General features: G+C 38.1%; 2 protein-coding genes across 2 annotated transcripts; one reads left to right on the forward strand and one right to left on the reverse strand.

Moving 5' to 3' along the window:
• The first annotated feature begins 825 nt into the window (after nucleotides 1–825).
• VOZ1 (vascular plant one zinc finger protein) lies at nucleotides 826–4,173 on the forward strand. The gene is made up of 6 exons (XM_078572975.1): nucleotides 826–1,002; nucleotides 1,091–1,356; nucleotides 1,430–1,591; nucleotides 2,225–2,699; nucleotides 3,372–3,854; nucleotides 3,969–4,173. The coding sequence occupies exons 2-6, from the start codon at nucleotides 1,132–1,134 to the stop codon at nucleotides 3,998–4,000; spliced, it is 1,377 nt and encodes a 458-aa protein (XP_078429101.1). The 5' UTR covers nucleotides 826–1,002; nucleotides 1,091–1,131; the 3' UTR covers nucleotides 4,001–4,173.
• A 4,458-nt stretch (nucleotides 4,174–8,631) lies between these two features.
• On the reverse strand, nucleotides 8,632–12,638 carry RABA1G (RAB GTPase homolog A1G). Its single transcript, XM_078572976.1, has 2 exons — nucleotides 10,911–12,638; nucleotides 8,632–9,167 (listed from the first exon to the last, which is right to left on the reverse strand). Exons 1-2 carry the CDS (start codon nucleotides 11,126–11,128, stop codon nucleotides 8,735–8,737), a joined length of 651 nt encoding a protein of 216 aa, XP_078429102.1. The 5' UTR covers nucleotides 11,129–12,638; the 3' UTR covers nucleotides 8,632–8,734.
• Nucleotides 12,639–13,476: the final 838 nt, after the last annotated feature.

Below are 13,476 nucleotides of genomic sequence, written 5' to 3' on the forward strand. Positions count from 1 at the left end.
AATTTTCTAGAATTTTAATAACTTCGGTCAATTATATTATGAATTTAACGATTAATGTTTTACTGTTTTACGCATTACAAATGATTTTTAAAATTATTCAAGAATTTACTACAATTTTAACCGTTAAATAATATTATTCTGCGTTTTAAATGTTTTTTAAAATTGACTATGAATTTCCTTTTAGGAACTTCTATTGATTATCTTTTTAATTTAACGGTTAATTTTATATTGTTTTTCGCATTAAAAAATATTTGCGTAATTAATAAAGAATTTTAATGGCTTACATCGATTATATTAAGACTTAACGTTTAATTTTATATTTTTTTGCCTTCGTAAATGATTTTCTAGCATTTTAGTGACTTCTATTGATTACCTTTTTAATTTAACGGTTACTTTTATATTGTTTTTTCGCATTAAAAATGAGTTTTAAAATTAATTAAGAAATTTCTAGAACTTTTAAGAACGATATTGATTATCTTTGGAATTTAAAGGTTAACGTTTGATTATTTTCCGAGTTAAAAATGAATTTTAAAATTACATTTTTTAAAGAAATGTGAAATGTGCGAATTCGTGCAATGTGCAGTGCGGATTTCCGCACGAAACCGCACTGCACATCGCACAGCCCCTCTAGAGCGGCATGCAGTTCGAAAATTCGAACGACACCGGACACCGACCGCCGACCGCACAAAAAAAGACCGACCATCCCCAGCCGAAAACACCACCGAAAGAACGTGGCACAGAGGTAAATAAAACTAACGCCCGTGGTAATTTGGGCAACCCAGACGTGACAGAAGATGCCTTTTATTTTTTCCTTCTTTTGCTGCGTCACTTCTCTGACTCCACCATATTCACTGGTTCTCGTCATGGCAGATTGGCAGTAAGAACGATTTGAGAGAGAAAGAGAGGACGAGATTGAGAGAAAGGGCAGATTTCCATCGCCTCCTCTCCATCTCCGCCGATCGATTACCATGCAATTCCCTCTTCAGCTTTCGATCACGCAAGGTTTAATCCTTCATCTTTCCCGTACTTTTTCTGTTCTGGGTAATCAACAGATGATGATCAGTCTCTCGTTTTTCTACTGCGCTCGTAGGTTAATTGGGTTTCTTTGCCTTCAATTTTGCCCGATCGGAGATGGGTAAGGGCTCGAGAAGCGGCTCCAAGTCGGCATCCCATCAACGATTCAAAGATAGGGCGAAGAACCGGGTGGATGATCTTCAGGGCATGTTCAACGATCTCCAGTTTGCCCGTAAAGAGAGCCGTTCTGGGGACGTCGCGATTCTTGAAGAGCAGGTGAACCAGATGCTTCGTGAGTGGAAGGCTGAGCTCAATCAGGCGTCGCCTGCTTCTTCCTTGATCGTAATCTCCCTTTCTGGAACTGCTTTTTCGTGATTGTTGCCTTCTTCTCATGTGATCGATCGATGTTCTGTAGGGTGCGAGTCATGTTTCTTCGGATCTTTCTTCGGATATTCGTCGCCTTCTGCAGCTCTGCGAGGAGGAAGATGATGCCACTAGCAAGTTAGCGGAGTCGCCCCGTGTAAACCCTAAGTCTGAGCCTGATTTGCAGGAAACCTGCGTCAGGACTCCTCAAGAGGTGACTTTTCCTGGTATTTTCTGGCATGTTTGTTGTCGCTATAATCGAAATTATTGTAAACAAAGATGTAAGGTTTATGAAAAAATAAATGACTGGTTCATCCTGTTCTAGCTCATGGGTCAAAATTATAACGACGAGTGAAAAAATGATCACGTGATGTCACAAAATTTTTGTTAGTTTTTATTTGAGTATCATTTCCCAGTGTGCTCTCTCTAAATGTTGCTTGTTGGATACGTAATCTGATGTGCTAAAATGTATGGTCATTGTATCATATTCTTCAGGAACGTCGTAATCTAAGAAGTATTTGGCCACACAGTGGCTGCACAACCGTATTCTCATATCATGTCAATTTCTTTGGTTTACAAGACCTTCATTGAAAGATGATTTTTTAGCGGGCGGCCGCCTTAACGTGCTTCGGTACTCTAAAACTTTTTATTACATGTAATTTATAGTGGATAGTATCCAAAAATAATGTTATATATTTTTGTGATATCATGCGATATTTATTGTTGTTTGATAATGAGTAAAATATTGGAAGTGAATAATATCACGAAAATATCATAATTTTTTTCTGGGTGATTGTGTCTCAAGACAAGTTGTCTTTTGTTGATTTTGCTTCGGTCCTTCTTCCAGAACTTCTACGTTAATCAGGATATTCAAGAACATAGATTCCAAGACTTGGATGCTTCCAAAGCAACTGCTGCCATGGCATTACCTCACGGAAACAGCTACCAACAATTGAATATTCATCAAGAGATCCTGCATGATGTGTTTTCCCATGATGATAATGGAGGTCAACATATTTCAGACTTGCTTCCGACGATATGCCCGCCAGCATCTGCTTTCTTAAGGCCTAAATGCGCGTTATGGGATTGCCCGAGACCTGCTAAAGGATCCGATTGGTTTCAAGATTATTGTAGTTACATTCATGCTATACTGGCACTCAATGAAGGCCCCCCTGGTATGAATCCTGTTCTTCGGCCAGGGGGCATTGACCTGAAGGATGGACCTCTCTTCGCTGCACTTATCGCCAAGACTCATGGAAAGAACGTTGGGATTCCAGAATGCGAGGGAGCAGCGACGACGAAGTCTCCTTGGAATGCACCTGGTAATTAAATCCATCGATTTGTCGTTATTAATCTTCCCTTTGTTCAAACGTTTCCCGGACATCTCATCTAAGTTGTTGATTGTGCGATCAGTTTGGACTCTCGATGTAAGGATTTATTATTTTCATTTTTTAAGTTATTATTTTTTATGGCCAGGTGAATTATTTTCCTGATAAAGCCTCCTTCGAATGTCCCTGGCACTAAAATCCATCAATTCTTCATTGTTAGTCTTCCCATTATCTTGAATCAAACGTTTTACTTCCAATCATTTTCCAGTGCACCTCAACTCAATTGTTTCTTCTGCGCTTGTTTTGGGCTTTTGGTGAAATGAATTTATAACTTTATACCTTACCTTCCATTTTTATTTACTATTTAATATTTATTCCATATTTTACTTTTAATTATTTTCCATATCTTTTTATTTTAATTTTTAATATTATTTATCAATATTTTTTCTTGCCCGAAGTGAATTACTGATTAATCCACATATTTTGTTGCAAGTAGGGTCTTTCATGTAATATCCCAACCCCTTATGTAAGGGTACGAAACTTCTCTGCTCTTCATCTCCTCCCTCTCTTCCCTCGCGTCCTTTCTGTACATGGAAGTCTGCGCCTTTCAGTACACTCATGAATATTTGCATGGCTGACATTTTATATATGCTTGCAAATGTACAGAACTTTTTGACCTCGCCGTCCTTGAAGGGGAATTGATGAGAGAATGGCTCTTCTTCGACAAGCCTCGGCGGGCCTTTGAGAGTGGAAACCGCAAGCAGAGGTCCTTGCCAGACTACAGTGGGAGAGGCTGGCACGAGTCACGCAAGCAAGTGATGAAGGAATTTGGAGGCCTGAAGAGATCCTACTACATGGACCCACAACCTTTGGGTACCTTCGAGTGGCATCTCTATGAATATGAAGTAAACAACTGCGATGCCTGTGCCCTCTACAGGTTGGAGCTCAAGCTTGTGAACTCAAAAAAGAGCACAAAAGGGAAAGTCTCTGAAGATTCTCTCTCTACACTCCAACAGCAGACTGGGGGTCTCAACCAGGAGCTTCTTCCCTTTGAAAATTCTAACACTAATGGCAAGCGCTCCGCTAAAGGCAGGGGCAAGGTCTGCCAAAACAGAGGGCAGAACTTGGGTTATGGGAATTCAACTGAAGGCATGAATCTCTAGCTTAGAGATCTGATCAATCGCAAGAAATGTCTCTTTTGAGGCGGTCGATTATGTTGGCTAGCTGCTTTCTCCCTGACCTTTTTGTCTTTTTTTTATCCAGGTCAAAACTGTGGGAGGACAGCCGTTAAATAGTTAAAACTTATGTATCTATTGGTTGCCATACTCTGTATAAAGAACGAGGCGCAGGTATTTGTCATGATGGGCATGGGCACTGCCGCTGTTTGAGGCCGTATGTGAATGGAACATGTACATGCTTTTTTCCTGAGATTTTTGCAAGGTGACCTGCACTATTGAACCCTTCTGTAGGCTCAGTCTTCATTCTTTTTGAGGACATGAAAAAAGTAAGGAAAAAGATCGGTGCACACCACTGTACGCTGCTGGCTTGCTGCTCTCAGGATCATCAACGCCTTAAACATCATTGAAGTATGTGGGAACTCCTTCAGAAGTTCACAAAAAAAAGATACTGAGTAATTTGCTGTAGTAAGAATCTGAACATTTCATTCAAAATCAGAAAAACTTGGATGATTACTTAAAGAATATAATTTCACGCTTGGATTGTCATGGCAAGTCTTCATTTTTTTTATTTCCACAATGGATTGATTCTCTGTTTTTTTATTGATCTAATGACATCAAAGAAGGAGATGACATATTTTAAAATACATTCTAAAACACACTTCAAAAAAGCTGGTGAAAGTATAGTTCCCGTTTTGTGTCACACTAATCTCGAGAAGCTACCAACGTCATTACCAAGATGTTTGGTGATACACTTTCAGTGAGCCCTCTACAGTGAAGAAGATGAACTAGTCAAAATGGGACAAACTGTAAATCTGTCAAAGGTTTTCTACAGAGGTGTGAACTTTGTTATCGCACACACATATCTGGTTTGTGTCAACAAAAAAAAGTGACCTTGTTGGAACTTTGAATTTTTTACATTGCAAACTCCCCCTATGAATTATAAACATAGATAAGGTGAATTATTCTTGTCAAGTATTTCAGCTGAATCAAAAGCCTCATTAACATATTCGTTCCTATTTTAAAATTTATTCATTCATTTACCCCGATGACTGCAACAATCATGTCACTACACCTATCACTGAGTATTATAAAAACTGAACTATTTTACAATATAAATGGTTGCCTATGGCAGAGACACTATTAGGAATATTCCATACATGCTGATTAGCCTGCTTAAAATATTTTACTGCTTCCCCAGAGATAAGCATCTTAGCCTTTCAAACTGAATGTGTACCACTAATATTACAATTTAGAGTATTTACTCTCCCTTTCAAGTCTTATCCCAATTGTCTGTGTCGATCCTTGGACCTATCATCAATTTTTAGAGAGAACTTTCTCATCTTTATTGTGTCTGATTAGAACTTGGGATATTTCAATGTTCAATATTTTAAAATGCAAGTATTTTGATTGGATTCTCCTCATGATACGTAGCATGTTAATGAGGAAAACATTTGTATCATGTGTTGACCAATTTTAATGTTTTTATAACGCAGCATTATTGATGTTTAGAAAAAATATTATTAAGGATGGGGGGTGGTCATTTAAATTCATCCAACTATGAACACTATGACTGGATTTATATTTATATGATTACATTATTTATTCCTTACAATTTATGTTATTGAGTAACCATGTAAATAGGATCTTGGTCTAACAAATTAAGAGGTCTAGTGATGAACTCAATTTTTATGATTTAATTAGATCGCCTTTGTGATTCGAGTTTCATGCAATAAAATTTATATTACCTCACTTAGTATAGTGCTTAAGTAAGGGTCGAGCCTCAGGGAGCTTAGGTATTGAGATGAGGTGATTCCAATATTGATGAGAGAGGAATATCTATGTTTTTAAGAATATGATTTTTGGTTAGAGAGAGAGAATCATAAAAGTTGAGAAGATGATAGAGAATATGGGGATTGGTTTAACATGTGTTTAGGTATGCTAGGAGTTGTTTTTAAGGTTTTCGGATAGAATTTGATGATAGGAAAAGAGAGAAACAATGTGAAAGGGTTTTTTTGTGTTTTAATGATGCAATGATGAAACAAAACTAGACTAAAAATCAAATAATAACTAAGGTATGAACGGTAAGTAAAAACAAGCATAGAATAACCCAGATTTTTGCACAAATCCTGTTGTCACGTGCCAATCCTAGGCCGGGCGGTGCTCGACTTGCTCCGGTTGCTTCCTTGCTTGAATTTTGCTTCAAAAATCAGTCCCAAGCATCAAGAAATGTTGAGAATGGGCCTTGCACTTCTCCTACTCCTTGAAGCCTGCCGCAGAGAAGAGAATAAAAAAAACGTGATGAGAGAGAAAGAAAATGGAATGTATAGGGGCCTTTTACAGTTTTGAGGGCCTTTTGGTCATTATATTTTTCATAAAGTATTAATAAGTCAAATTCAATATCTAAATATATCAAATAAAAGATAATGTCGTAGGAAAGCTCTCATAAAAATTTCATGTCAACTGGATAAGTAGATCAAAAGATATCAATGTTTTAATTAGGGCTAATGTTGGTCGTACGATCATTTTATTTTGAACTAAGTCCACAAAAAATGACAGCTGTCATGGCCTGATTGGGCGCGACAGTGTCCCTTTCCTTTAAAATCAAGGGTGGTTTTAACGTGGACTGTCCGACCATGAAGATCGCCATCGGATGGTCCACGTTCATCCAATTTCAAAATTTCATGAGTTGAATAAACTTGGATGGGCGTGTATGACTGCGGCCATCCGATCGCAATCGGATGGCTTGGCGCACTGATCCGTGTCAAGCGAGAATGAAGAAAAAGGATAGAATCACAAGAAAATTCAGATTTTCAAACCATTTACAAAATCTGAGGGACTTTTCTTAAAAAAATGTTGCAAATCTACCCTCAAAATAGCTCTCAGTCGGGTGTTGCAGGCGTAAATGTCAAATTAAAATAGTTGTAAGGTCAAATCATAACTACCATTTAAATAAATTTTTGCAATGTGCAGTACTACTTTAATCCCATGGAAAACAACAAAAGCTTTGTTGTGCTTATAATAACAAGTCCCTCTTACTATTCAAAACATTGAAACCTTTGGCATGCTTAAAGTGCCCTTCTCGCTCTCTGACTTGCTCACTCGTGTGCCTCTAGTAAACACGTGTGCCCACCATCCTCACCACTCGCCAGTCCACGTAGCATACCTGGATGCTGATGTTGCATCAATATTTTACCCCCTTTGGGAAAATTATAGAAAACCCATATTCACTAAAATCATCATAATTTTCTCATTTTAACTTCTTTTGCTTTCAAACATTTTTCTTTGGATCGACAATTCACTCATCTATCTATCTGAATCATCAAGAGTCTGAATTCATGAAGAAATTATTGATCTTCTGATTTTCCATCAAACCCTACCTTTGTAGACTTAATTATTGGTCTAAGTACCCAAAATACACAAAATTGGATCGGACCAACTCCCTAAATTCACGGATCATCCTAATATGAAAGGATGATCCTTAATTACGTGCAAACCTGATTTGGCATTGCGCCGGAGTTGATGACATTTCTGATCGTTGCCGGTATCGTTGCATTCGTACCGCATGCCATTTTCATGTTCCCTTTCATCCAAATGCTCATGAAAAGAGTGAGACATTAACCACTTGACTTTGGAGAGGTCAAGGGGAGTTAGTTTCACAAAACAAGCACATAATTACATTAAATGATGCATTTTCGGGTTAGGATGCAAAATTCACATAAATGCGATTTTTCATCTTAGAAATGGCATCATGTTACGATTTCAGGATGAATTATTACTAAATATTATATTTAAATGCCTGTTAGGGACAACATATTCATGCTTATCATCTAGAATAGGAGACAAATACATTTTGAACGATGAAAGAATCAGTACTTACGACATTTCCATTTGTTTTCCGGAAATTTTCTATTGGTTTTTCATAAGTTTTATTTAGACCTTAGAATTTAGCACTGCCCAATCCATTTCATTTTAATTAAAGCTGTATTTCATTCTGATCTGAGTTAATACTTATTATGTACCCTTCCTATGACATCTATTAGTCAAGATGACAAATGTAAGAATCATTATCTTCAATAAGCATCATGCCCAATGTGCTTAGATGTTTTTGATTGATTGTATGTTGAGTGTTTTTCTGTATATTTCACCCTTCCTAGGAGTTGATTTAGTCAGGACCTCATTGATCGAGAACTAGGTAGATTGTTCATTGATTGAGAAATGCTTTGGTTAATCATGTTGCCGACCACTACAATAATTTCCACTTGACAACACTTTGTAGCATCCCAAAACAACATACCAAAATTGAATTTTGGAATCTCAGCAAAATATGTTAAGTAAAAATGGAAAATTACATTATTAAAGGCTCCAAATATGATTCTATATATTAGGGATTCCACTATATTCATGAGCAGTAGGAATATGCAAGTCACCTTATTTAAATTATAAATTATAAAAATAAAACTGTAAACCAAATTCATTTACAAATTAAATGCCTTGATTTGGTATCCCCCGTTAGTGAACCTCAAAAGGTATTGAATCAGTTATTATTCTGATGCATTCATTGGATACTATTTTCCTACTCAGGTTATGAATGTGGCAGATACCTAAACAGATGATGAAAACTGTTTCATCATGGTTCACATGATAAAAACTGTGGCAGATACCTAAACTTTGGGTCCTGGGAAGCATGATTTTCATAGGAATGCATCACATGATCACCCCCCACACTCTATTTCCCAGGCCACCCCACCTTTCATTCCTTCATTTATTCAACCAAAATTTTAAAAAATAATAGAAACCCACTCAACAGAGAAAAACCCTCAAAGTCACAGCAGAGCACCCAGCCTTTCCCCTTCAACTGGAGCAGCATCCAGTTGACTTAACCGCAGGGGCATCATCAAGCGAATCAAGAGTAATAGACTGGCCCTTGGGAACAGCCACAGAGTCATCTCCTCCGTCCAGAGTTTTCTTGCTGGCGACGTGGTAGACCTGAGAAAGCACCTCAGCGAAGCAGCTTTCCACGTTAAGAGCCTCAAGCGCAGACGTCTCCATGAAGAAGGTGCGCTCTCTTTCAGCAAAGGCCTTGGCTTCTTCTACTGAGACGGCTCGGAGGTGGCGAAGGTCTGCCTTGTTGCCGACGAGCATGACCACTATGCTGGCCTCGGTGTGGTCTCTCAGCTCTTTTAGCCATCTCTCCACGTTGTCAAACGTTATGTGACGACTAACGTCGTAGACTAGCAGCGCACCCACTGCCCCACGGTAGTAAGCGCTGGTAATGGCCCTGTACCTGTTCAGAAGAGGTAATAGTCAGTGTTGGCTATCTTCTTTGTGGGATAGTTTTTTGGTTGGTCATCTATCTCAGAGCCTGCAGTTTTGGGTTTCGGTCCTAAGGGCTGGACGGAACAGAATGGCTTTTAGGTCTGTCATCCGTCTCAAAGTCTGCAGTTCCTCAGGTTCTGGTCCTAAAGCGCTGGGCGGGATGGGATGGCTTTAAGGTCAGTCATCTGTCACAAAGTCTGCAGTTTTTTGGGTTTTGGTCCTAAAGCGCTGAGCGGGGTGGGATGGCTTTTAGGTCAGTCATTCGTCACAAAGTCTGCAGTTTTTTGGGTTGTGGTCCTAAAGCGCTGGGTGGGATGGGATGCATTTTAGGTCAGTCATCTGTCACAGAATCTGCGGTTTTAGGTTAGTCACTCGTCACGTAGTCTACAGTTTTTTTTGGGTCTCTGTCCAAAAGGCTGGATGGGATGGATGGAGTTTGTGACTATGGGGCGGTTGGCTGATGACAATAAAGGGCAGAATGAATGAAGAATCATCATTGGTCCCATTGCCTTAATTGTTGGCTAGAATAATGGATTATTTCACTACAGTCTAGATTGTTTTGGGGCAGTTATCTGAAAAATAGGACTTTGGTATGTGAGTAGAATTATGTTTGAAGCCCTCTATTATCTGATTTAGTTTAGTGATGAACTAATTGTGCTACATTTAAAATGATATTTTACGATTTTTACGAATTATATGCATGCATCTGAATTTGTAGGAATTTAAAGATATAAATAATAATGATTGGTCTTTTGGAACGCAAATACAACCAATATAATAAAAAAACAATTAAAAAATGATATATAGTTGTACAGAAAAAATTCCTAATAATTCTAAAACTGTAAGAAACTCTGAGGGCATTATGATTTTAATAAACCAATTAAAGCAATCGGATAAGTTTGAGATAATCTTATTATTCATAAGGGCATGGGCATTTTTAGAATTATTTGCAGAAGCTAGGTTTGAGTTGCAAATTCTGTGATGGGTAGATTTTTAATTTGACTGACCCATTGGGGGCCTATAGAAAGGGTCGTGGTCTCCAAATCACTTCTGGTGGTTCCCCAGATCACTCCAAGGAAAGTAATATCAAAAGCCAATCTCGCCCTAATTCTAATCAAAAGTTGAATATCATGAACGAATTTGGGTTCTAATCGTATTCTTCGTTTCGTGGCATGAGAAATAGGTTAAAAGCTTTATTTAGCAGTGGCACGGAAAGAAAGGCAGGATATTTATGACTATCCGTTGTAGTTGGACTCTGCATTTAAGGATTATGCAAAACTCGGTAAATAACATGCATGCATGCATGAGTGTTTGGTTCTAACTTTGATTACGTTCATGAATCGAGTAACTGGCTGAAAGCGTTATCTAACAGCGAAATACGATCTGTCTAAAGATTGTCCAGAGAAATTAAACATTAGTGCAAAATGTAATTTACGTATTTAACGAGAGTAGGACGCCGAAAAATCATTCGTCAATGATGGAAGCAAAGAACAAGCGTGAATGACAAAAGAACCATCTAGATTCTTTTAAAATTGCGATGGAGGACAAAAAGGAATTTCAACGAAGATAAATCGATCAAACCTATCAAGAAGAAGAATCTCAGCTTTCAACTACCGAAAAAAAAAGACACGATTAAAACGCAGATCATGAAGAGAACGGAAGATCATGAAAGAACGACGGAAACGAATCAATAATTGCGAGAAAAACCGACCTTTCCTGGCCAGCGGTATCCCAAATCTGAGCCTTTACGATCTTGTCATCGACCTTGATACTACGCGTTGCAAACTCCACGCCGATGGTGGATTTGGTCTCAAGGCTGAACTCGTTCTTCGTAAAACGGGACAACAGATTGGATTTACCCACGCCGGAGTCGCCGATGAGCACCACTTTGAACAGGTAATCATAATCTTCGTCAGGCCGGTAGGCCATTTCTCTCTCTCTTTCCTTCTTTGCGTTCCTCGCTCTGTTTAGACAGATATGCACCAAAAAGAGGAGAGAGAAAGAAGAAGAAGAATAGGAGAAATAGAGAGACAAGAGAGAGAATGGGAGAACGGGCGGCGCGGAGCGCTGCCAGGATTTGACGCCGTCTGCCCATTGAACGCGACTTTGAGAAGGCGAAGAAGACTCATTCTCTCTCTCTCTCTCTCTCTCTCTGTCTATATTTGCCTACGACGCCATTCAAAGATCTTTGTGGGAATTGGCAAATACAAGTCTACGCGGCGGCCCTATTGACATTGACTAGGGATGGACACGTCTGGAAAGATTCGTCGATCCGATCGGATGGGTGGGATCGAGATCTTATGGTGTCGCGAAGTTGATGGCGAGGATCGAAGCACTTGGATGGCGGCAAGAAACTGGGTCCATCGCCGAAGAAATCAACGGGGTTTGGACTATTAAAAGGGTAAAGAAGAAGAAGAAGAAGAAGAAGAAGAAGAAGAAGAAGAAGAAGAAGAAGAAGAAGAAGAACAAGAAGAAGAAGAAGTAGATAAAGAAGAATTTAAAGGGTAACGAAAAAGAAGAAGCAGAAGAATTAAAAGGGTAAGGAAGAAGAAGAAGAAGAATTTAAAAGGGTAACGAAAAAGAAGAAGCAGAAGAATTATAAGGGAAAAGAAGAAGAAGGAGAAGAAGAATAAGAAGAAGAAGAAGAATTTAAAGGGTAACGAAAAAGAAGAAGCAGAAGAATTTAAAGGGTAACGAAAAAGAAGAAGCAGAAGAATTTAAAGGGTAACGAAAAACAAGAAGCAGAAGAATTAAAAGGGTAAAGAAGAAGAAGAAGAAGAATTTAAAGGGTAACGAAAAAGAAGAAGCAGAAGAATTATAAGGGAAAAGAAGAAGCAGAAGCAGATGAATTAAAAGGGTAAAGAAGAAGAAGAAGCAGATGCATTAAAAGGGTAAAGAAGAAGGAGCAGAAGAATTAAAAGGGTAAAGAAGAAGAAGGAGAAGAAGAAGAAGAAGAAGCAGAGAATTAAAAGGGTAAAGAAGAAGAAGGAGAAGAAGAAGAAGAAGAAGCAGAGAATTAAAAGGGTAAAGAAGAAGAAGGAGAAGAAGAAGCAGAGAATTAAAAGGGTAAAGAAGAAGAAGCAGAAGAATTAAAAGGATAAAGAAGGAGAAGAAGAAGAAGAATTAAAAAGGTAAAGAAGAAGAACAAGAAGTAGAAGTAAAATGATTCAATTAGCGAACGATCAGATAAATACATCTCCAAAAACGAAAGCGACCGCGAAACAATGTTTTCCCTCACAGAGAAATGGGGAAACCGGTTTAGGTACATAAAAGCCCCATTTTTAATCACCCCTGTCAATGAAGGTTCCAAGTAGACAAAGAAAAGGAAAAACGATCATGCGACTCAGAAAGTATGATGCAGATCTTCTGATCTTCACGCTGATCCTCCTTCGCGTCGGCCAATTAAAAGACCTGGAAATAAAATTATACATCACAAAAGACAATATATACAGATGAGTCATAGATCGGATAGGATGCTATGAAATGATGCAGAAGAAAGAACCTTTGTAATTATGTCTGCTGGTGCCACCTGGAAGATTTATCTCCCATTGCCATAATTTCGCCAAGAAAGGGACAATAAATTTAGACATTTTAGGGACAATAAAGACAATAAATTTTGCCTTAATCAAAAGATTTTGTTGATGATACTTGATTGGTATGGCATTGTGATTTCCTCAAAAGTAATCTACATCGTCAGGCATACTTAATTAAAAATTAATTTGTTGGTGAGACCATCTGGAGACTACCCAATCTCAAGTCACTATAAATACTCTAGTAATGTAAGAATAGTCAAGTCATCCTCCCTCCATCTCAAGAATGGGGAAAATAGCTTGGACTGATAAAAGCCAAATTCAACATTTGTCATTAATTTCTTAATCTATGAACAATGCATACAATTGCATGTTATTAGGATATCACTAATGGATCTCAATTAATGTGATTCACTGATGCTAATGATGTTTGTTATTAAGAGATTTACAAATATTTTTATTAAAATTAAATGTGTAGATGCTATGTCAATCTTAATTATAATGATGAGATTAATTCAGATTGGCTAAAGAATATTAAGTGTCTCCTCTTCCTGTAAATGAAAACCAGATCCTTGGATCATAAAGTTATAGAATATTCTCCTGGGCATCCCATTACCCAGAGAGACTTCAGGTGGTCATCCTGTTCTGATCCAAAAGGTCTCCCCTCAAAAACGTTTAGTTTTATCTCTCAAAGACCCAATGTACCAAAGTATGTTTTACATTCATGTGGAATATGTGAAAGCTTCA

This window comes from Wolffia australiana, chromosome 3 (genome assembly GCF_029677425.1).
Source record: "Wolffia australiana isolate 7733 chromosome 3, ASM2967742v1".
Lineage (NCBI taxonomy): Eukaryota > Viridiplantae > Streptophyta > Magnoliopsida > Alismatales > Araceae > Wolffia > Wolffia australiana.

What these genes read in the sequence shown, in the direction of transcription:
- RABA1G (XM_078572976.1), bottom strand. Translation starts at nt 11,128, where the DNA reads ATGGCCTACCGGCCTGACGAAGATTATGATTACCTGTTCAAAGTGGTG. An exon ending in GATACCGCTGGCCAGGAAAG is followed by an intron (nt 9,168 to 10,910) that starts GTCGGTTTTTCT and finishes TCTTCTGAACAG; the next exon opens with GTACAGGGCCATTACCAGCG.
- VOZ1 (XM_078572975.1), top strand. Translation starts at nt 1,132, where the DNA reads ATGGGTAAGGGCTCGAGAAGCGGCTCCAAGTCGGCATCCCATCAACGA. An exon ending in CGCCTGCTTCTTCCTTGATC is followed by an intron (nt 1,357 to 1,429) that starts GTAATCTCCCTT and finishes GATGTTCTGTAG; the next exon opens with GGTGCGAGTCATGTTTCTTC. An exon ending in TTATGGGAATTCAACTGAAG is followed by an intron (nt 3,855 to 3,968) that starts GCATGAATCTCT and finishes TTTTTTATCCAG; the next exon opens with GTCAAAACTGTGGGAGGACA.